The sequence below is a fragment of the Peromyscus maniculatus genome, chromosome 17, assembly GCF_049852395.1.
Source record: "Peromyscus maniculatus bairdii isolate BWxNUB_F1_BW_parent chromosome 17, HU_Pman_BW_mat_3.1, whole genome shotgun sequence".
Classification (NCBI taxonomy): Eukaryota; Metazoa; Chordata; class Mammalia; order Rodentia; family Cricetidae; genus Peromyscus; species Peromyscus maniculatus.
The window spans coordinates 53,646,825-53,672,225 of NC_134868.1; the positions used below are offsets into that span (position 1 = coordinate 53,646,825).

Consider the following 25,401-nt stretch of genomic DNA (forward strand, 5'->3'; position numbering starts at 1 on the left):
ACACGTACACACACACACACACACACACACACACACACACACACACACACACACACACACTCCTCAGAAACAGAGGCAAAGAGCAACAAGTCCATCTCCCACTCTCCCCCTATTTCCTAGTCTTGCTGAGGGAGAAGTGCATGACACCAAACATTTTCTCATCGTCAAATTCCTCTTAGGTGACACTGTCATCTCTGTTCTCCCTGGGAGTGATGTTGAATGCAGGATTTATGAAACATAGGATGACATCGTTATCTACCTGGGAAGATATGGGTGTTTTCTGCACTGCTGTATTCCCAAAGATTATCTTTAGTTACTCCAGCGCTCTGGCACAGTGTTTTCCTTTGTCTATGCAGGATGTCCCACCTGTATAAGGAGAACACTGTTTGTGGGGATATCCTTGTGTTCATTCCTGAGCTATGCTACTATTTTCTTCTCAAACTAGCTTGTTTCATGCCTTCTATTTTCCAGCAGATAAACTCTATGGCCTTGCATCCTTCTGTATTATAACACTCCTGTTAACACAGAACAGGCTCAGATCCATCTGGGAAAGATAACCATGGTGCTTCCTATCCCTGTTACCACATGCCAAAGTCATTTAGCTCTATTGAACCTGAGTGCATTACAGAAACAGTAAGAATGTTGATTTTCCCTGTGATTTAAAGTCTCTAACAAAGAATTGATGGACAAAAGGATTTCAGCATTCCAAAGAGATCATTGGTAGAAAATGTGTTTCTCTATAGTCTAAAAATGAAGCTTCTGGTGTGAGTTCCCAAATGTGATTCTGTGATTCTCTTCCATTTAACCTTCTGTTATTCTCACGCCATCCTTGAGCCTCTAATAAAAATTAGTGTTTAATATTCATGCACAAGGCCCCATAATATGTCATTAAAGTTTTCGTCAAAATGGCTGGGGCATTTTTATAACTATAGCTTGATGATTACTAACATACTATTTTGTGTTTTTATGCCCAGGTCAGAACTGTGGTGGCCTGGTCCAGGGACCCAATGGCACCATCGAGAGCCCTGGCTTTCCTCATGGATATCCCAACTATGCCAACTGCACCTGGATCATTATCACTGGGGAGCGCAACCGGATACAACTGTCCTTTCATACCTTTGCTCTAGAGGAGGACTTTGACATCTTATCAGTTTACGATGGACAGCCCCAACAAGGGAACTTGAAAGTGAGGTAAACTGCCAACTTTTTCGATCATAGAGTAGTGGCAAGATTGGTTATTCCATTCTTAAAGATGATTATAATTATATTCATACTCTTTTGCCAGAAAATATAATCTACTATAAAGAAACAGGAGACTGTGTCACATGGTCAACATTCATTTCTATCTTGCAAACTTATTATTGAACACAGTTTTCAGATTGATCATGATCTGTTCAGCAATATTATCAAGGCAATTAATAAAGTCACAATGGGCTGTTATTTTTAAATAACTGTGGTTTTCAAGGAGAAATAAAAAAAATTAAATGAAAGGCTAAGCTGAAATAGCAACAAAACAACCTATCCACTCTGAGAGGGAAGGGTGACTGGGAACTCTTAGCAATATTGAACTCTGGAAAACTGTGGTTGGGACAATTCCTCATTTCTATTTATTATAGCTTTACCTTTTCTATGTGCGATCTCTACCACATGGAAACATTTACCGGTATGATTTTCATATTGCATTTCAATTCTTAATTGGTAAAGGAAAGATGATATCCCTTTGGGGAAAAGTCAGATTTTTCTTAACTACATTTAGAAAATATTTATTGAATACTTTTTATTGCTATGTTATGGTCAAACCCAGGATCTCTTATATGCTAGGTAAGAACTCTGCCTCCTAGCTATTTGTGCAGCCCAGTCAACAGTGCAATATACATATTTAAGGCTAACCAAACCTTTATCCTCCTGATTTTATGTTCTCCATTAATTGGATTGTGTTCACTACCTAGAGTTTTATAACGTGATTGACATAGGCAGAAGGAATGAGGCTGCTGATGTCAATGAAATGGTATTGATATCTTGGCCAGCAGAGACACTCATCCACCTTAAAAAAAAAAAAAAAATTAGCCATATCTTTGTGGAATGCAAGCAACCGTCACTGGAAATTTTCTTGTGTAACTAGCTGAGAGATTTAAATCAGTACAAAATATACAGTTAACGTGTTCAACTGTTCAACACAATTAGTTTCAAATATACTTTGTATGCTGTTTTCAGGTATAACATGGCTTCTATTTTTGGTTTGGTTTGGTTTTTTGCCATTGGAGATATCACTTCCCTGCCTTTAAAAATTTCTGTCATAGATAGTACAGCGGCTGTCCCTAGTTTTTAATGAGTTAGGTGAATTTTCTTTCTCTTCCTTAGAGTGCATGGTCCTGTTACAGGAGTATAGACACTGTATCTGCTTACACAGTTTCAATTCACCAGATGTGAAATGTCCTGACATCCATTCTTCCCTCTTAAATATTAGCTATTCACTTGTCTATAACCTACAAGTGTTGAGTCTCTTAGTGTGTTGGAAGAGCAATGATAGCAAAATTACTTAGAAGAAGAGGAATTGGGGGTGCTGTTCATTCAAAATATCAGCATACACGACTGTGAGAAAATTAATTCTTTCCATTTCCATTACAATGCTTACTCAATATGTACTCAGATACCTCTATTTTCTTCCTTTTAATATTTTTCTACATTTCTTTTACATAGAGGAAATATATTCTGTGTGTTAATTTGATTGACACCTGTCTCACAGTTTTCAACAATTTGTTATTCTCTTAGGTTCTGGTGGTGATATTGATATCATTTTATGTTAATAAAGTCTAGAATATTTTTCTTGTTCTGCTCACTGTTGTAACGGGAGCAGTGATGGGAATACTGATATAAATATGGTTAAGCTTCTTACATTTTGCAATGAGGCTCCATTGAGTGGTACACAAATAGAATCTGTGCTCAGGGAGCTGCATAATTATCCACGAAGTGACAGGCAAAGTTGCCATAGTCCTTCCGCTCGCGGGCATTTACAGCTGGGCTAGGGGAGAGGGGAGAAGGAGACTGTGCCCTACCCTTCCTCAGTCTCTTTATGTCGCCCCGGAGTTGGAGTTGCACGGTGGTCACGGTGGTCACACTTGCACCTGAGCGTGTTCTGAAGGCTGGATGCTGCTTTTGTCCAGACGCTGCAGAGCTTTAGTTCTTCCTTCTGCTCCAACCCTAGAGGCCTATGTGCAGTCTCTTTGAAGATTTTTCTAGGTATCAAAACATAAACGGGCCAAACACACCAAAAGCTGTCCTACTCTGGTGTTGTTCATTTTTACCCATATGCCTTATGGGAACGTGAGTGTCTCAGGGCAAACAAAGGAGAGGGTGCTTCTCTTTCATTATTCAGCCATAGTTGATGGGAAAGATAGTTACAAAGAGTATCAAAGTATTGCCAGTTGGGGAGGGGGGTCCTGAAACCAATGAACCTTTTCTCCTTTGCATCACATCTTTGTCTCTCAAAGACAATTAGCCAATAGCACTTAAAGCTGTACAAAGGCTGTTTGCTCTTTCGCCAAATATGCAGTGACAAAAACCTAGCAGTTGTTTTGTTAAACATTTTGAACATTTCGTTCTAAAGAACAAAGGAAGCTTCTCTTCTTTGTCATAACAGGGATATTTTTTTCTGAATAAACTTTAGGTATATATTAATTCTCCAACTAAGAAAACATAGGGCTTTCAGCTTAGAGTTATTAGTTGCCCTGTAATTTGAATACAACTCAGGAATACATACTTTACTGCATTTAAAAAGTATTTTAAAATATCTTTGAAATATTAGGGCCACCAAGATGGCTCTGTGAGTAAAGATGCTTGCCCCCAAGCCTGGTAACTTGAGTCCAGTCTCTGGATCCCACATGGTAGAAGGCAAAAACTGATTCCCACAAGCTGATCTCTGACCTCCAATTTCCTCACTTTCTATGTGCAACATACACCTGTGAGGTCCACCCAGATGACATTAGTAGGCTTTCTCATGTGCTGAGTGGTGTCAGCCTCTAGATGGCTTGGCAATCTTTGTTGGGTGATTCTGTCCCACAATGTGTGATTAGGGCCACTCACTTGGGTCTCTGTTGAGGTAAAGGAAAGTGAAGTGAGCTACATTCCCTTTATGGGCACAGGGGCACTGTCTCCCATGGTCATTGGCACCTAGAATGGGCTCTCTGACTTTGATGCACTATTGATTTGTCCCAAATCTGAAAACACTTGAAGTTTGTCATTGATTTTCAACCATAATTCCATAGTAATATCAGAAGCTGGACAGAAATCCATCGGAATCTCCAAAGGAAAACTGGAGTCCAAAATAGGAGAGAATGAAGTAGTCATTGTTTTATGAGACCAAGGGAAAAGCCACAGCGTTTAAAACTCCTTTGCCCTCTCTAGCTCATAGAAGATTAACCCTGATTTTCTTCAATGATCATAATAATGAGAGAGAAAAGTTAGTGTTGGAACATTAGGATCAGGAAATCTTGAATTCATATTGTTAAAATATTACAGTTTTTCTAATTATTCAAACCTGGGATGCCATGCTTGAGCACATTAATCACCGAGAACCCTGCTTGTTAGTGCTGACTATGCAGATGATAGTGTGAAAGAATTTAAGTCCAAGGGCCTGGAAAGGGCTCAGCCGCACAATGCGTACATTAGATTAGTGCTATAGCTTGGCAGAACTTCTGTCTTCCTGCCCCGATTGTCATTATGAAGTCTGGAGGGAGCAATTTGTGAACCAACGGTCAGATAAAAATCAAAGTATTGCACTATTTTTAGCTGCAGTGGTGACTGACGCCTGGATTGATGCTTGGGTAGCCGTGGTTTGAGCTGCTGTGGATGCTACACGAAGGTGCTGGCCTCATGCTAGTTCCAGAGGTAGACCCTGACACCTGCCACTCTTGGACAGCCACAAGGTCAGGAACTGAAGAGGATGATCTTAATGTCAGGAGATTACCGGGTGAAGGAGCCCAGACTAACAAGTCTGGTAGCCCCGGGAGGTAACAGCTGCAGAGCTCCTGACAGCGAAGCTGTCTCTCAGCTCCAAGTCTCTCAGCCTTCAGCTCACAGTCACCTAAACATTGTTGGGAGCTGGAGATGAAACTCAGTTGGCAGAGTGTTCTTTAATGTACCTGAGGCCTATGTTCAGTCCCCAGAATCACATAAAACTGGGAAGGATGGCATATCTGACTGCTTGGGATAGGACAATACCAACTATACTAGAGACATTAAGTATGGAATTGGGGCTTTGACATAAATGTCTAAGATCCTTTGCCATCCTTCTACCCAATCATATTAATATATAGTCAAGCTGAAGTCTAACTAAATATATATATATATATATATATATATATATATATATATATATATATATATATATATATATGTGTGTGTGTGTGTGTGTGTGTGTGTGTGTGTGTTAAACATTTTGAACATTTTGTTCAAATATATATATATATATATTCTTTTTTTATTGAAACAGTATCTCATTATGCAGCTCCTCTCTTCCTCTCTTCCCAACCCTTCCCCTCTGTTCCCTTCCTTCTCCCCTCTTTCTTTGCCTCTCTACACACGCCCCAAGAGAGATATGGTAAAGTCTAACACATTTCTGGTTGTCAGAGCTAGGTGGTGGAGTTTAGTGGAATCTGGCAGGCACAAATCATCAATGCTGATAAATTACCTACAGTGTGTATGAGAGTCCTCACAGGCCACAGAATTATCTGCCATAAGCTGAATCCCCAGGGGAGTCCTTGCCCTGGAGGAGACGGGAATGGGGGGTGGATTGGGGGGAGGGGTAGGAAGAGGGAGGACGGGGGAATCCATGGCTGATATGTAAAATTAAATTAAATTATAAAATGAAAAAAAACAAAAGTCAGAATTGGAGCCTGGCAGTCATGGCGCACGCCTTTAATCCCAGCACTCAGGAGGCAGAGCCAGGCGAATCTCTGTGAGTTCGAGGCCAGCCTGGGCTACAGTGTGAGTTCCAGGAAAGGCAAAAAGCTACACAGAGAAACCCTGTCTTGAAAAAAAAAAAGAAGAAGAAGAAGTCAGAAGTGTTGAGTGAAAGCTGTGAACAACAGTGCTGTCAGTTTGCTGTGTCTGTCTGTCTGATGCTGGCTGGCCCGGGGAGTCTTCCTCTCTTTCTCCCTTGTTCTCTCCTCTCTTCTACTCTCTTCTCTTTTTTCCTCCTATATATTCTCTCTGCTAACCAGGTCCATCTATTTCTCTACTGCCTAGCTATTGGCCATTCAGCTTTTTATTAGACCAGTCCAGTGCCTTAGGCAGGCAAGGCTAAACAGCAACACATCTTTACGTAATTAAACAAATGCAGCATAACATTTGTATGCTTAGTTAAATGCAGCACATCTTTGCTTAGTTAAAGTAATATTAGACAGCAGGCTGTCCACAGCTCTAGGCGTAGTGAAAGTTCTTCCTGAATCGTTTTTACATTCTCTTTCAAACGGCAATAAAATTATCATATTTTTAGTCCTTGGTTTCTGGGAAAAAGGAAGAGAAAGTGTCAAAAAGTCAGAATGGCATTAATTGACTTTTATTCTTCAAGGTAGGGGATCTGTAAAAATAGTTTGTTAAAATAGCTTACTGGGAAACTATCCATATTAATAAGCTATATGAGCTATAAATGGATTTACCGGATTTTGAAGGAGTTTTATGTGGATGACCATATTTCTAGTTGAATGATTGATTTTTTTTCTGTTTGAGATCATCTTTTTTCTTTCCTCATTTTGAACATTGATTGACAAAGCCAATTCCTACCCTTTCTCATTTAGCTGAGGGCTGAGAATACTGTGAGTATGGTGAATTTTCAATTTTCATTGAAAAATTCCAAAATAATTTTCAAAATAATTAATGCTGTATACAAAGATATTGTTTGTCTCCTTTTAAGTCATATACTTTTAAATTTAAAATGTGAAACAATTCCATTTTCCCATAATAAATGCCTTCCCTCTCCTTTATAGGAAATATACTATATTCCATCTGAATATACTAAAAATAATTAGAGAAGCAGATGCCTAGCTCAGTTTCCCTCTAGCTGTGTCTCTCCTGGCTTAACTCACAGCATCTGAAAGAATAATTAACATGGGCTCAGAAAACTGCCCTTGGCTTGGGAAACAGGGCTCAGTCAATGAGACATTCAAGACTTCTCTGAGATTGCATTGAGGAACAGGGTTGAGCTAACGAGACATTCAGGACTCCTCTGAGGTTGCATTGGTCTGAAGAGCACAGCTGAGTAGGAGGGAGGGACTACCTTGAGTGAATTTCCTCAGCTCGAAACCTGCCTGCCTTCTCTCCCCTTTCATGTGTAGGTGGCTGGTTTTCTTGGCTCTGTGCCCCTGGCTCCTTCCTGTTGACCTTGTCTCGCTGCTGCATTGGTGCAGAGGAGGTTTTATTATTTTTTTCATAACCTTATTTTCACCCCAAAGCCCCAACTTCAAAGGCTGCATAAACCACAAGGATACAACTATTGTTTGGTCAGCATGTAACTCCATATATTGTGTAACAAACCTCTGTAATTCTTTTACCAGTCAGTATGCGTATATGTATGCACACACATATATATTACATATACATTTAACATATATATACATGCACATGTATATATAATACATATATGTGATTGTATAACTGTCTCTAGTACATGTTTAGTATGAAGGGTGAGTCAGAGGGTAAAAAGAATGAAAACTGGTGCATAGTAAGAAAGTGGAGCTATAGACATCAATGGCTTCAAAATGTCTTCTAACACAACCTTTTAAAGGCAGAAGCTTCCCAGACCTTAAATTCAACTCATGGCCTCTCCTCTGATAACAACAGCCCTTCCTACAGGTCCCTGATTGTACTATCATCAACAATTCCGAAAACACACCAGATGACTTCTTGCTTTCTATATACAAGTGCCTGGTAATGATTTTGAAAACTAAGTTGACAAATTAATCTTTGGATTGCAATCTTCACATTTTAAATTATAATTAGTAAAAATTGAAAGATATATGTTACAAATTAAAATGTAATGTGTTTTTGTATATGACCATGAAACATTACCCTAACTGATATTTTTCTCACTTATACCAATGTCCTCATGTATCCTTATAGCCCACTCATTTTTCTTTACTTTTTTTCGAGGCAATGGATGCATTTATGATCTCTATTGATCGACTTGAATTGTTTAGAGTTATTATAAATAAAGTCATATGTCAGAAGTTGGAATGCATTCTTGTAGCTTGGCACTGTGGAGGCCCAGGCAGGAAGACTGAAAGCTTGAAACTAACCTGAGCTATAGAGTAACATCCTATCAAAGAAAAGGATAGAGACAGGATGGAAGGAAGGGGGTGCAGGGAGGGAGAAAGGAAAGAAAGAACTGAGGAAGAGAGGAGAGGAGGAAAGAGGAGAAGGAGGAAAGAGGAGAAGAAGGGAGGGGAGAAGAGAAGAGAAGGGAAGGGAAGGGAAGGGGAGGGGAGGGGAGGGGAGGGGAGGGGAGGGGAGGGGAGGGGAGGGGAGGGGAGGGGAGGGAAGGGAAGGGAAGGGAAGGGAAGGGAAGGGAAGGGAAGGGAAGGGGAAAAAGAAAAGATAAAACAAGAAGAAATGGCATGGTCGGTTGTTCAGATAAAAGCTAAAATAACACACCTATCCCATTTCTTCTACTTCTTCCACTGGCAGTCATGACTTGGCTTCATCTTTGCCCTTTTCACCCTCACAGGGCTAGGTCACATTTGTTTAATGAACACTTGTTTTAATTTGTTCTACTTGGTTTCACCCACCATAAATGACACTCCTGTGGTCATTTGTATCCAGGGTTTATACTGGCAACTTATTAGCACATATTAATTGTTCAACATAATGGGTTCCATTAGAACATTTCATATATATATATATATATATATATATATATATATATATATACACACACAGACATATATAATGTGTCTTATCTTTCACACAATGCTACAATCTTTCTCTAAGTCATCTTTGGCGACTATTCATATTTAATCATGGAATATGCAGGACAGAAGGATCATGTTGGACTTTGAAGCAGTAACTGGCCTGATTCCCATGGGCTTTCACCAATTCTCCATCCCACATGTAGTGAGGAAGCCAAATTACTTAGTCACTGAAGATGTGCTGTACCTAGTCTCCTCAATCTTAGTCAGTGCACACTGGAGTCTTCTTTTCCTATGGTTTTTATTTGCAAAGCCATAATGGCTAACAGAGTTAAATCTCTGTACACTATTGGCTGGGTATCATCTGCCATGAAGTATTTTTTTCCTTTGGTTGAGTCTTGGGTTTCTGAATAATTTCCAAAAATTCAGAATACCAGTTATTTGGCTAAACTATTTTAATAATATCTTGAAGTCTATACTCTTAACATTGTATTTTGAATGACTGGTTTTTAAATCTGTGCAAAGTCCAATTTGCCAATTGTTTTCATATGTGGTTGATGATTTTATATGCTCTATAATTTAAGTATTTATTATAATTGAGTATCCTGTGACCTTTATAAATTCAATTAATTCTAGTAAGTAATTCTTTGCAGGTTACCTATGAATGATTTTGAACATAGTCACAATATTCACACAGAGGCATTCTTTTTTCTTCTATTTTTGCCTCCTTTGTGATTTGCTATGATGCTGCATGGCCATACTGCCATATGCTGTGCTCCATAGAGCAGGTAAAGGTGAGCATCACCCCTTGTTACCATCACGGTGGGGAAGAGTGAAGATCTGTACCATCAGCTGTGATAGCATGGCCTTCAATGTGCCATTCATCCTTCTCCAGCCATATAAGGCTACCTTGGTTCCCTATCCATGTCTCACTACCCCTATGGTAATGCTCTCCAGAGAGGGCTCAGCATGGACACGAAGCACTAAGGATTTGTTCTTCCTGCTCCTGTGTCCTGCACATCAGTCAGAGCACCAGTGACAGCAGCACATCAGAGGGGTTCTCAAACACCAGCTGGCAACTCTGTGATTGACCACTTTGACGTGCAGAGTCCCTTTCTGCTCTCTGGTTGACACTAAATGCTCTTTCCACAACAGCACCTGACTCAGCAGGGCTGAAGTCCTGGGTTTGGCTTTCATGGACTCTTGCTAAGGACTTCATGGCTGTATCTTCTCCTTTTGTCTATGATTCCTGGGTCATGAGACCCCTTCCCACACTTCTTGCTGTTAATCCTCTCCTCACTAATTGTTTTATAGTCATTTTCCTTGTTCAGAGTACTGATAAATCTTTCATCTCAGTACTGGACCTTGATATATAATTCTTTAGATTTTCTATGATATTATTTATTTGAGAGCACCATGTGGTTCTGGGAATTTTATTGAGAGCAAATTATTAATACTGCTAAAAGCTCTTCATGTATCATTTTAAATCTGTATGCTTTCTTTCTTTTTTCTAATTGTAAGTTTATTCTATAAATTATGTCTATTTGGTCATAGATCTTACTTTTTAAGTTGCAGTTGGATGTCATCTGTTGTAGTTCATAAAGAATTCTTGTGTCTACCTTTGGTAAAATTCAACAGAGGGAGGTATGTGTCTGGAGTTTTGTTTGCAGCATTATTGGAAAGTAAATTTAGTGTATTTGTTTGGTTTAGGGCTTTTATGACTTTCAATTTCTTCTTGTATCAATTTTGGGAAATAATATTTTGCAAGACACCAGTCTACTTAGCACCCATTGGCAAGGATGTTGATACAAAGTCCTTTTGACATTATTTTAGGTCTTCTTGCAGGTCTGTAGAATCTGTGTTGGTACTCATTTTTAGAAACAATACGGAGACCCACTCTTTTTTGGTCCCAGTACTAGTACTCAGTTATTTTTAATAGCAGTGCTGATGTTTAGTCTCTTTTGAAGCTTTGGACTGGCATTTCCTGTGTTTTCCTTTCTAACCAATAGTTTATCAGTTTTCTTTATTGTTCAGTAACAAGCATTGGTTTTACTATTTTTCCAATTGCTCATTTTTCTTTTTCATTCACTTCTTTTCTTAGCTCCACACTTTCTAATTGTGCATATTCTGCTCTTTCCCTTGGTGTTGAAGGGGGTGTATTGCTATTTTTTAGATTTTTCTTCTTTCATATAATTTAGATAGTTAACGCCATATGTTTATGTTCAAATTCTATTGAGTCTGCACACAGCCGTTGTAGTAATACATGATATTGACTTCATTTTTTTAGGGGGCTATATAATTCCAAACAAATATGCTCCTTCAATTAATTATTATGTGTAAAATGATGGTAATGTTGTCATTAGCATAAGATGGTTTCCCAAGAGCCTCTTGGTGAGTCGAAAAAGGAGGGATACTATTATATCAGGAGAGCAGTAGTTTCAGACCCTTCATGTAAATAACATGGTATGCCTGTGCTCTGGAAGGTGGAACAGATTCTATCCAGGCGGTCGTGGGGAAGGCAGCTGCATGTAAGAGCTGTCATTCACTGCTCTGACTGTCCCATCCATGAGGGGAGAGTCTGTTCCTCTGGGTCTCATATTATGCTTCCTACTCCACAGTAGTCACTATGTGTAGTGGTTACTGCTCTAGGCTGCTTTGATAAAGCACCATAATTAAGTTTTAACCTTATAGAAGTGACTTAAAAAAGAAGAAATATTTTGGCTTATATTTCCAACGTTGGAGCTGGTATGGCAATAAGTGCATGAGGCAAGCTGATCACATCTCTCCATGCACAGGGAACAGAGTGAGACAAGGAAGTGGGGTGGGTGTAAATTCTCAAAGCCCACACCAGGGATGGACCTCCTCCTGCGAGGCTCCCTCTCCTAAAGGTCACATAACCTTCCCAAACAGCACCACCAGCTGGGGACATAGTGTTCAAACACATGAGCCTGTGGGGGCTATTTCCCATGCACCTCACCCCACCATGTGAGCCAAGGCCTGGACTGATGATCTCATGGTAATAAAGTGTTCACTCAGAAGTGCTCATCGGTTCTGAGGCTAAGCATCTGTAATCCCTGACTTAGTCACAGAATTAAGTTCACTTTGCCTTGTCCTTATTACCATGTTTTCAACAAGCATTCAAATATTCAGAAGTAAGTTCAGAAATGGTTTAGAAATAAGTAATGTAGCTACACAGTCATTTTTCTACCTCCACATCCCAATGCAATGCATGGGGAAATTTTGTTTTATTTCAGATGAATCAAATCCAGAATGAAAGAGCAGAAAGATTCAAATAAGGATTTTTCTCATTTAGTATTTGTCTCTCGTCCCAGTTGGGAAGAAATGGCTGAGCAGAGGGGTAAATAGGCAAATCCTTTTGGAAACAGGATTGTATTATTTTAATCCCATCTTGGTATTAGTGCAGTCAGTGAAGTCTCTGCTACAAATAAAATATGGATTTGTTCTTGTGGCTCCTTTTGTGAGGAATTTATTCTAGCCTGCCACCTCTATTCCCCAACATGTCTTTTGTATATAATAGGCCATGCATTAAGGAAAGGTAAAATACATGCTCCTACAATATTTTCTCTGTGCAGTGAAGTTGGAAATGTATTTAGGAACTCCTAGGATGTCTTAAGATTCCAGAGTGACACTATTTACCTTCAGCTTTGAAACAAACCCACATTTCTTATCTAGTAGTTCAGCTACAATAATGCTTGTCTGAAATCTAGCTGAGAATTTTAACTCCTTCCCAGGCAATGCTTCTGGGAAGCGTTGAAACTCTTGAAACATACAAAGCTTTTTAGCTGGGGAGAAGAGAGGCCTATGATCCAGCAGGAAGAACATACACATACATTTGCAGAAAGGGATGCTCCTCAGGTGAATGCAAAGGCAGAGTTCCATTGATGCAGGGCACAGGGCCTATCTGGCCCCACTTTTACTTTTCTGCTAAAGCCCAAAGAAGTACACCCACATTGTAGAATGACACATTCACAATCATTACACACACACACACACACACACACACACACACACACACACACACACACACAAACGTTGGGGGAGATCCAGAATAAAAAATGTTGATCCAAATAAAAATGGCCGAATAGCACTAAGTATTGATATGGCCCAGTCTGTCTGAATTTACAGGGATGTCAGAACATGCTCCAAAGCTCTTAAAAAACTTAACTAGAGCCAAAAAACCTACAATTTCCATGATTAAAAGCTAATGAATAAAGTTTAAAAAAATGAAACTAGTCTTGGAACTTATCAGGCAAAATAAAAGGTAAATAAAGCTAGTTTTAACATTTCCAAAAAACACGTATAACTTCTATAAGGCTAAAAAAACTGTAATTTAGAAGTCAAACCTATTAACTAGAAAATGAACAAACTCAGAAGACATAAATGAATTTATGAACCTGTCCTTACTGTTTTTCATGCTAAAAGTAATGAGATAGATAGGAATTCTCGCTGGCACTATGGGAGCATGTCCACGGCTGCTCTCCAATATTGATGAGTGGCAGATGAACCTAGCAGAGCAGGAAGTGAGCCACTTTCTGTCAACAGGCTCTGGAGTTTTGAGATGTCCTGTACGCAGTCACTAGAGCCAGGTAGATCCTGTGTTTTCAGTCTTTATGTTTCCTTTTGTGATAAACCGGAGCTCTGGTGAGTTTGCAAAAGTCATATTCTGTTGAAATGTAAAAATGAACGTGCCTTTAGTGAGCATCCTCTGTCATGGTGAGTATGAAAGATGAGTTGTTTCCAGCATTAAGTATTTTTGCCCATGAGGTGACAGTGTCCTGAAGGTGTAGCTGTTCTGTGATTGGCCAGTTATGTCACCACTCTTGACAGGCAGAGTTCTTTCAGAAGCAAATGCTAGTAAAACTTCAAAAATGTCACCAAATGCAACTGGTTCCCAGGTAGGTGAGTGAAAAGCCAGAGATAAGGATATCTTGGTTGCATAAGGTAAGAATAGAATGTTTGAAAAGCCATGCCTCCTGTGGGCAAGAAATCACATGGATTTTATAAAGGGAGGCTGTAGATAATTATATATATCTAATGATATATATAATAATTATATATAATATTAATTATACATTATATAATTATATATAATGTATATAATATAATAATTATGTAATATATATATAGACTAGTGGTGGGCACATTGCTGACAAAACTGGGGTGGAAGAGAAGGTTCTGGAAGGGAAGACACCACACATATTTTGGAACATACTTATTCCAGGTCATGAATACATGTACAAAGGATTAAAATGAGAGAAAGAACGTGTTGGAGCATGACTAGCCTGTCACAAATATAAACAGAAACACATCTAAAAACGCTTTGCCTGTATGATAAAGATGACATCAGGAACAAAGAATGTCCTCTGAGTATGCTCAGATTAAGTCCTAAAGATGACATAATGGAGCCTCTGAGCACACACAATCTGCACCAAAGTGCTTTACATGGAGAAGAGCAGATGCTTTTGAGATGGCTTGGTATAGGGTTTGCAGCTAGGAGGAGTACTAGTGTAGGAGCCCAGCCTAGGCTTCAAGGTTGGAAAGGCCTCACTCTTAATGCTGTGAGTTTCATGTGTAGAACATGAAACTTTAAATGAAAAGAAAGCATTATTAGAATACTTACTTTGCAGTTTATACTCAGCAGAGACAAGATGGGTAACTTCTGGGAAGACTTTTAAGACTTAGGCTATCCCAAAGGGCAGGAAAATTCTAGACTGTTCAGTTATGATTCTTTTCTCACAGATAGTGTTACAAATTAGTGAACCAATGGGATGATTCTTTAAAAATTTTTGTGATATTGTATGTGAATATGCATGTGTCTATGCACTGCATGTGTATAGTTTCCTGAAGATCAGAAGAGGCATCAAAGCTCCTGCAACTGGAGTCACAGATAGCTATGAACAATTGTGTACACAGTGGGAACTGAACTTTGCAAGAACATAACTGCTTTTAACTGCTGAACCATCTCTCCAGCCTCAATGGTTGACTTCTTAAAATTCAACAATTTAAAGATGTTTGTGGCTCAATTCTCAATCTGCATTTTTATGTACAAATACAAATGGGCTGTGACTTACCCAATGCAGTTACTTTGGAAGGGATCCTGTCTGAGAAGGAAATCTGTTTGAAGACTGTGGCCATTTTGAGTTATCAAGAACACGATAAAAACGGGTCTGAGCTCACTGTGAAGATACTTATACTGAAATTGTTTTGTCTCCTATCATTGTATTCTTGGGCCCTCAACATGGTCTTACAGAATTAACAAAGGACTGTGACAGATACGACCTGTTCGTTGACACTGCCTCTAAGAAAGGTTTTGCATTCATTACTTTATTTAATTTAATTTCCTGAGCTTAGAGTGTGAAGACTGACTTGGAGGTGGTCCTCAGGCAGTGGATGCCGATTGCTTACCTAATTTATAATTCCAAATTGAAAATCACCAAACAAGTTATGGTCAACTCCTATGTCATAAAATTGGACTGCATGTTTCACAATCTGTTGTTCAAATGTTTGTCTGTATACAAGATCTGAAGGAAACCCAGATACTGAGTGACTATGTGCTTGGGGACCACCATTCTCTTGTGGGGGAAATGTCATGTGAATCTATGGTGATGGATGTGTCTGCAATGTATTAACTTCTCTGGTTTATAAGGAGTGTGTTGCGTATGTGTGTCTCTTTCTATAAATTCATGCATGTGTGTATGTCTTTGTCTCTCTGCATGCATGTATATTTATGTGTATCTGTATATGTGCCTGAATGTGTATATGTTTTTCCATATCGGAGTCTGTGGTATATAGGTGTGTGTATGTAGTGTATGTGTGTGTTTATGCACATGTATGTATGTGTATGTGGGACTCTGTGTGTATGTGTAAATGCACGAAGTGTATGTATTTGCATATGTGAGTATGTGTGTGTGCAAGTGTAGTATATGTACCTGTTTGTGCATCTGTGTCTGTTTGTGAGTACTTATGTGCATATTTATGTGGGTGTGAGTGTATGTGTGTGCATTTTTGTGTGCACACATTTATTTACTGTTGTTTCCTTCTTTGTAATGGGAACTCAGCAGTGATAATAGACTTGAAATAGGTAATTGCTTTTTCCTTTTATCGTGCCCCATTTATTTCATGTCACGGAGTTATGGAGTCACTAATAGATTATATGGGTTTGTGGATCGGAGACAAATAGGAAATCTTTCTTATCTGAAAATAAGTGTGAAATCATTAGAGTCCACCAGTTACAATTTTCAGGTTAAATTACTTTGTGCTTCAAGTATGATCGTGTTTCAGATAAATCATAGAAAATTAGCAACACATTCAGTAGGTTTAGGTTTCTTTATAAGCCTAAAAGCCTGAATTTTGGGTTATTTTTCATATGATTAATGTATTTTAAATCACACACACACACACACACACACACACACACACACACACACACACAAACTTTTAACTCTTTTCAGTTCTGCTGAGCACTTTAAGGAGATGCTCCCAATGAACTGTTGAGTGCATGTGTGACTGTGTAATTATACTCACAGCCAGCAAAACTTCAGGCAGTAGTCACTGTACTTCTCTATATTCTTTCTCTGGGCTTTAGATACTTTACATGTGCCATCTTGCACCATCCTCAGGATCTCAATACTACCATTGATGAAAATGGGTTATTGAGTGAGGCACAAAGAGAAAGCAATTGGTGCTGACTCACTGATGCACTAGGTAGTCCAGCTTGAATCCAGCCCCATATCTGCAGACTCCCCTTTCCCAAATGAGTTGCTTGCTAAAGGTCAGAATCTCACTGCAGAGAGGGTTTTCTACAGGACTTTGGGTCTTGCTGACATTCTGCTTAGTGGTGTAACTCCCCTGTGAAGCTGCAACTAGTCTTTGCCCCATATGCTAATAGTGCAGCATTTTGTTTTCCTAAAATAGTCTGTCTCAATGACATATATTTCCTTTATAAAACCATAACTCTCTTGTGTGTTGTTGCTCTTAGTGCCCCCCTGTTAGTTCTCATTCTGGTTTGTCAGTAAACCTTGGAACCTATGCTCCGTTGATTATTAATTATTTATGGTAATTTTTCATGCAGTGCCTTTAGGATTTGTCTTTGCCTTGTTTTACTAAGGAGTTCTGGAAGTTAAAGTCTGTAATGCAAAAGAAACACTGCCTGGTGCTAAGTTATGAGCAGAGACGCAGGTGGATGAAGGGGTTTTTAATGGCACTGGCTAGCCCTCCCCCTTCCAAAGGACATCAGTATTGTACCATTTCCTTAATAAGTCTAATTCTTTAGGTGGCCCCAATGTGAGGAGTGAGTGGGGTCAGTCAGATGAGTAACTAAATTGGCATTCAGTTTTCTACTTTTTTTTTAGTTGTGAGTGATTTACAGAGGCCATTTGACAGAAAACTGGCTTTTGTTGCATAGAAGTCATTATGGGTTGTCAGGAATGGCTTGCTGAAGTCATCTGGCCAAAGGAAGGAGCAAAATCCAACCTCAGGTGAATTGGCCTGAACTCCACTCTGGGCCAGATGTTCCCAGGCCTGGGAAGGTGGCATGGGAAGCTTGGCTTATGGACACAACAAACCTAGATTCTCATATCACATGCTTGGGCAAGAACCTGAGACTTCATTCAGTCCTCTTCAGATTTGTCTCCTGTCAGTGTGGGAGTGAGCAATAACAGATGTGTAGCTTACCTGTCCAAATGTCTCTTTCAGAGAAGATGGTGTCCTGGAAGCACTGGTTGCATGACTGCCGGGATCACTGTAGCCTTCAAATACAACCAGTGACTTCTACATATAACATACCTGCACACGGTCCATCGTTTTCTACTTCACACCAACTGAGCAGTATTTAAACACGTGGGCTGTTGTTAGTTTTTAATGGAAGACACCTAAGATTCCATGACCAGCTAAGGTGCATGACTGTGTATGTGAGTGTGTTATGTATGTGTGTGCACACGTCTGCATCTGGCTATAACACAAATCCTGGAGAAACTCAGCACAGAATTCCTTGCCTGATGCAAGCAAAGTTAAGCCCACATGTATTAGTTACTTCTATGTTGCTATAACAAAATACCATAGCTAACACAACTAACAAGAGTTTACTTTGTCACACCATTATTTCTAAGATCATCGATAAATCTGACTTTTTTTTGAGTCAAGCAAGATGATTCAGTGGGTAATGACACTTACCATGAAGACAGATGACCTTAATTTGACCTCTGCAATCCACATGGTAGATGGTGAGAACTGACTCCTGCAAGATGTTCCTTGGCAGCCACACAAGTTGCCTCTTTCCCTCAGCATGTGTTCTGCTGTATGTATGTCCACACATGTACAAACACCCCCACACATAAAATCAATCAATCAATCAATCAATCAATAAATTCTTAGCCTATTCCACTAAAAAAATTATAATTACATATTTCATTGAGTTCTTGCTTAGTCATATTATTGCTACCAATGAACATTTACACACATATACTCATGAGCATGCACACACATACACAACTTCTTTAGTAATTAAATTTGAGCAATCTGTAAAGTTAAAATATCCCTGGTGGCTATCTAACATTTGGTTCACATTGACATTGTTTTCTCCTTCATTGAGGACATAACAATGTGATTTACATTTCAATGATCTTATAAAATATCAGTAGTCTTGGAAGTTTCACACTGACTTAGCAGGAGTGAGGTAGGGGTTTCATGGCTAGCTTTGAGGGATGCCTCAATATCTCTAGCTTTGGTCCATTGAGGACAAATCTTATATTTGCTGGATTCTTAGGTGTAGAGGTAGGGCTCTGAGCCCTTAATACAATCAAAAATCAAAGGCATAATAAATAGTGAATAATTTCCTTTGTGATCAGAGTGACATGACTATAACAGAGCTTTGCTTAGAAGAAAAAGAAGATAAATTAAAATATTAATCAAGATGTGATTTTATATTTGAATTTTCTAAAATTATCCATAAATATTGGTCATAATATTGTTGAAAACATTAAGAAACATTATTTGACAAGATAATGCTCTAACTGTTCTCTCTTGAGTCTGTGTACCTAAACATATAAATTCAGATTTATTTGTTAGCAGTATTTAACCAAGATTTTTCTGTTGAAATACTGAATATGTAGAAAACTTGAGAGATGGGTTTAGAAAGATGGCTCAGTTGTTAAGAGTACTTGCTGCTCCTTCAGAAGACCCATGTTGGCTTCCAGAACCCACAAGACAGCTCACAACTGTCTGTAACTGCAGTTACAGTGAATCTGATGCCCTCTTTTGGTTTTCTTGGGCACTATACACATAAAATGAACATACACATACACTCACACATATACACATAGAATAAATTTTCTAAGAAAGAAAATACAAATGGAGAGATTTCCATTTGTTAATTGTTGTTTTGATCATAATCAAGTTAGAAGAAACTCTGCAGGGGAACAAGATGAGATAACACATACCAAAGCATATGAGCTAGATGGCTTTTTCTTTTTCTGGTTTACAGTCTTGAGTCTGAATTAAGAGTATGTTCTAACAATCAGAAACTTGTTACTGTTATCATGTAGACCACATACTACACCCATGGCTTCCATCCATCAGATTTTATTTCTTACTTATAAAAATATGAGCTAATTAAAGATATAATGCATAAAGGCAAGCCAATGCCTGCCTTCTCAGAGGAAGACTTTGGAATTCATTTCTTACTGTAGAATTGAATTTGAATTGTAGACATAAGTGGATATAAAATAATAAAAGTTGTTTATATATTTCTGATTTGAAGTTTGATACTTTTGTAATACTGACATGCATCCTTCCAGGATCTGTCAAACAATCTACACAGGTAATAGACTATAAACCTTATAATTTAGAAAGACAAATAGTTCTACAGGAGTCTTTGTCATTTAGAGAATACATTATCAACACATATTCTCAAAAGTATCATTACACAGTTTTTACTCATCACTCTATGGTAGATTTTTACAACCAGTGATCTCTGGAACATTGAAAAACTTCGTGTTTCAGTCCAACTTCACCTATAATGGGGATCAGCCTAAATCTTCTAACAAGATCTCCTGATTAGATTTCTGGCCAACATTTAGGGACAAAATACATCACAGTTTCTGAAATAATAGGTAATCTATATCATTTTGAGGTGCTTTTGAATGAGATTGAGGCGACACAGAAAGAAAACTCAAGCCCTCCTCCTGAAATCGAATTTACCTTTCTTTCTGGCTAAGAATCAAAAATGTCACAAGACTGAAAACAATGACAAACAAAACCCAGAACCACCCACGAGGGGCTTGTGTCCCAGAGTTGTCTCACACAAGGTGCCAAGAACACCACACTGTGGCCAACACTGTGTGAGGCTTTGAATTCGCCTATCAGTGCTCCTCCCCCTCCCACATCTGACCACAGCACCTCATAAAACAGCAGAGAATTTCATTTACCAAAGTAAATCCTTTAAGACAATATCAATAACTGGATCAGCTCATGTACTGTTATTTAATTTTTATATTTAATTTTATACTGTGCCTGCTCCCTAAGTCCTGTTGTAATTGAGTTCTTTGAACAATGTAGCCTAAAAGCTACAAAGCCATTTATATTTGTCTTTGCATGCACAAGTGCATTGATGCATGTGTGTGCATGTGTATGGGTGTACATGTATAAGTGCATGTGTGTGCTTGCATGTATGTGTGAATGCATGTGTGTGTGTACATGTCTGTCCACATGTACTATGAAAATATCATAGAGTGACTCTCAGGAAAAGCCCACACCCATGTTTTGAAGGCACAGTACTGTCTACTTTACTTAATATTTCTCTCCCTCTCTCTTCCCCCACCATCTCCCTCTCTCCCTTTCTCTCTGCCTTCCTCTCCCTCCTTCCTTCCCTCTCTCCTTCCCTCAATGATCTCTCTTACAACTGCTCTAACTTTGCTCTGCTCTGACTCTCCTTGATATTCTTATTCAGTATAGTTACAAGCTGGCCTTAACTGGGGCCAGATCACTGAGGAAGGACTCACAGGCTGCTCTTGGCAGTGGTAGGCTACTCGCCTGATGGCATGAATGTGATGACTATATCCATGTTCTTTTCATATTTGGCATTAAATATTTTTCAAACTTAATTTGGAGGAAACATGAGGTCATTTAATAGTTGGATTTTTCTGTCTGAATTTTACATTTTATTTCACCTAGTGAGATTCTTTTGAAAAGTAAGGCCATTACCCTATTTTTATATGTTGTTTCTAGAAGTTAAAGGTGTTAAATCCTCTGTAATTCAAATAGAGTTTTCTCAGTAGGTATGAGGGAGGTTCACAACACTATTGTGTTTTATGCATAAGGTTTTCACCAAAAAATTGTTTAAAAGCATTGCTAAATTGTATGTTTCAAATAAAAGTAAAATTAAGTTTGATAAAAAAAGGCATTTGTTGAAATATTAAAAATATTCAAAGAACATCAAATTGGATGATCAGTCACAGCTCCTGCCAGCTTTTTCCTCTGTTGCTCTGCTGTAGAAGAAGCCATGTTCATAAGGACTCAATCAGGACTGCAGTGTCCCCAAGTTCATTGATATGACCTAAATCTAGAACAATTTGATCCCAACAAATTCATCATGCACTATGTTATATTTTCTCCTTACTTATTCCCAGTCATGTCTGGGTCTGCATGCACTGCCTAGTAAACTCCAGTGAATCCAGCTGGGGATTCAGAATGAGACCTTTTCTCCAAATTAAACAATATAATAATAAGAAAAATAGATTACAATTATTCTTCTAGTCCATTCTTTTGAATTTCAGCTTTAAGTGAAATCTACTGTTTAAAACATAATTTAGTCATTACTAAAGCAATTCACAGATAAAGCTTCATGAAGTCATGGTGCTTTTCATCCATCACTATCTTCTCATGATAGTGAACTAAAGATGAACAGGCTCCCCACTGCGGGTTATTGCAGTATAAAGTCAACTCTACTCTAAAAAAGCCACAGTTAGAAGGCACCATGAAAAAAAATGTTCCTTGCCTATTTTCTGTAGCTCATTTCTGGAGATATCATGGCTTCTGGTGAATTACAATAATGAATACATTGATGCAATTAAATCTCCACCTAGTAGCAGGTGCCACTTGTTCTACCAACAGTTAAGATGGCCTCCCTTCAACTTTCTTGAACTCTGAACAGTTTTATGCAATCCTTGAAAACTAGATAGATCTCTCCTGTCTCAGGGACCATAGTAGTAAATGGTATGTGCCACCAATTTTCTATGTTCATGTTGGAGACATGCTAGCCCTGTCTTTACCTGCTCAGTGTAGCTCAGCTCCATTCCTTACACATATGTTAGGAACATGATCTTCTGGGTAGAGTCTAATGCCTGCCGTTCAGTTGTTGAGTTCTCTGTGCTGCAGAAGCTTCCATGGCAACTTCCTTTTCTCCCATTGGCTTGGTTGTGGGCCTTTTCTTTTTTTTTTTTTTTTTTTGGTTTTTTTCGAGACAGGGTTTCTCTGCATAGCTTTGCGCCTTTCCTGGAACTCACTTGGTAGCCCAGGCTGGCCTCGAACTCACAGAGATTCGCCTGGCTCTGCCTCCCGAGTGCTGGGATTAAAGGCGTGCGCCACCAACGCCCGGCAGTTGTGGGCCTTTTCAAAGCCTCATTGTGGAGAATCATCTCATTCCTCTCCTAAGAATTTTTACCCCCATTATACTCCCATCAACATCAATTTCCAATAGCTCAGGGTAGAAATGTGGTGCCTGAGGAGGGAGAAGTGGGAAACAGCCTTTTTCACTAAGACCCTCAGGACTTTAGTTAACATGAAGATTTTCCTAAGGCTCTTATCTCAATGAAAGCAATTGGTAACTTTGCTAACTACAGCCTTTATCTTTTTCCACTTCCATATGTCTGCTCTGAGGGAATGCCTACAAACAAATTTCATTTAGAAGGAAGAGCAAGAATCTTCCAGTGTGATTGCTGTCTCTAAGGTTTTTCCCTTCACACCTCAGTGTAAGCCTTACAGTGTTTTTGATCATGTTGGCACTCTAAGTGGACTGACATTCACTGTGCTCTGTTCTCTGCTTCAGTCTATGTAGCATCTAAAGTGAAAAAGCCAGCCAGGGCTGGTACCTGCTGCTTCATCTGAGGCTTCACTATTCTCAAAGCCAAGACTAAAAGAGGATGGATTGATTGGCAGACCCTCTTAATGTCCCTCCCCCATCCTTCCTGTTAAACATAAATAATACAAGCTTATTCACTTCCCTCTGACAAACACTAGTAGGGCTTTGTTCCTGCATTGATGGGGTGGGCATCTGGTCACAATGTCGTAGTTGAGAATGAGGAAATAATGGTGACCATATGCCATCGGCTATGCTCAGTGGTTCAATGCTGGTAGGAACAAAGCGGACTCCCACCACTGATCTGTCCAGTTAACACTTCCTCTCATCAGCTGTGTCCCCGTACAAAACCATCCCATGATCCCTTTCTTCTTTTTCTTTTTACAACTGTCCATCAACTAAGGTTAATCATGACAATGGTGCAACCCATGTGAAAGAGAAGGAGCCTGTGAAGGACTGAACACAAGAAGATAATGAAATTGTCCATCCATAGTTACTCAGTGGGGTTTCTCCTTAAGTCTGGACCCCCAGATCAAGCTTCTTACAGCTTCCCTGTGTATTCTGGATGCAGAGATGAGGGGCAGTCACCTTTGCCTTCTGGAATACTTTGCATAAGAGGAACAGTGTGATCTGGAAACTCCCTGAGAACAGCCAAGGACTCACCCAAGTCGCTTAAATGCTTTCACTCTTCTCTCCACCTGCCACACTGCAGTAATTTCAGTCTCAGTAAGATAAACTCTCAACAAATCAACATAAGTGTGGTGTAAAGAGGCTTTTATACTTGAAATAAGATAGAGTATATATGTTCAGACAGATCTGAGCTTATCAAGACTGTGAATGTTGCCTCCCAAGTTTGTACCTACAGCTTAGGCAGTGACTTCCTCACACAGCAAAGGAGACTTCTTGTCCTGCTATGATCAAAAAGAAAGCCAGCTTATTTGTGTAAAATAGATCCCCAGAACTCTCATTCAGTCCATGGTGATATATTGTTATTAATTTCGACAAATACTCTGATCTTTAATTCAAATAATAAAATTTAAATTTAAGAAGGAAAATCATTATGGACAATACTGGCCTTTGCTGAAATCCTCATATCATATAGATTACATATACATGCATATAAGTATCACCAGTTTTTATTTCTGAAACAGGAATCCATATCCACTGGTTCCTATGCCTTCATCTTGCAATTAGCAGAAATGCTCCAGAGTTCGTAACTGCCACTCAAGCTCCACCTCAAATCACTTTTTTTTTTTTTTTTTTGCATCATCTACAGGGAGTTTTACAGGTAATCCCAGAGGTCCAATCTAAACCCGAAAAATGGAAAAGAATGGAAAGGAATTTCAAGCTAAATATTGTTAATATTCTGACCCACCCCTTAAAATCCCGCCCCTTGGTACTGCCCTGCATCCCGATGTAAAGGAAAAACCCCTCCCATTCCTCTCTCTCTTCAGCCTTTCCTCCCATGAGGTGTGTACCCCTTGACCCCCTCTCTCTCATCCTCTCTCTCTTTCTCTCTTCTTCCCCTCTTTCCTATCTTTTTCTTCATTTCTCTATTATAATAAACTCTCCACATGGATGCAGTGCCTGGGCGTGAATGACTTTCCATGCTCCACCAACCCCGCTGCATCTGCCCAGCATGTTTTCGGTCACACATGCGCCCTGGTCCAGCCAGCCTTGGGTCCCCTGCGTGCATAATTCATAACATTAATGTTAATATTTTTACCTGCCCCTTGAAATCCTGCCCCTTGCGGCCACCCTGTGTCCTGATGTATAGGAAAAATCCCTCCCCTTTCTCTCTCTCTTCAGCTCTCTCCACTCCCAGGAGGTGTGAACCCCTCAAACCCCCCCTCCCTCTTTCCTTTCTTTTCTCTCGTCTCCGTGCCTGGGTTGTGAATGTCCACCCACAGGGTATGGCGCACCAGCCCACCACTGCATCTGCCCAGCATGCCAGCATGTTTCCCTGCACATGTAGGATACTCTCAGGGTCCCGAGTGCATAAGTCATAACAAATATAGCTTGGGAAGAATATGGTGATGACATTGTCCTTTTCCTAACCCACATTCTACAGAATGCATCTCAGCTTTGTGATACAGCCAAGGGCAGAGCTGAGAATCACAGCCTGTACCTCGGAAACTATACCCAGTGATAAGCCACGGTACAAAGTAAATGCAAGTTGTTCACCAGAATCATGGGAGACCCCTCCATATAAGGGAGTGTCTTAATTAGGGTTTATATTAATATGAAAAAAACACCATGACCCACAAAGTAAGATGAGGAGGAAAAGGTTTATTTGGCTTATACTTCCATATTGCTGTTCATCATCAAAGGAAGTCAGGACAGGAACTTAAACAGGGCAAAAAGAAGCTGTAGGCAGGAGCTTATGCAGAGGCCCTGAAGAGGTGC

The 25,401-nt window shown here is 39.4% G+C and overlaps 1 protein-coding gene across 2 annotated transcripts in view; it reads left to right on the plus strand.

Annotated features, from left to right (window-relative positions):
* Positions 1–25,401, plus strand: part of Csmd1 (CUB and Sushi multiple domains 1) — a 1,611,441-nt gene that overhangs the window by 318,709 nt on the left and 1,267,331 nt on the right. For both annotated transcript variants that reach the window (XM_042262873.2, XM_042262874.2), the window contains exon 2: positions 975–1,191. In XM_042262873.2, coding sequence (XP_042118807.2) covers positions 975–1,191 — 217 coding nt within the window. The remainder of the gene's footprint in view (positions 1–974; positions 1,192–25,401) is intronic.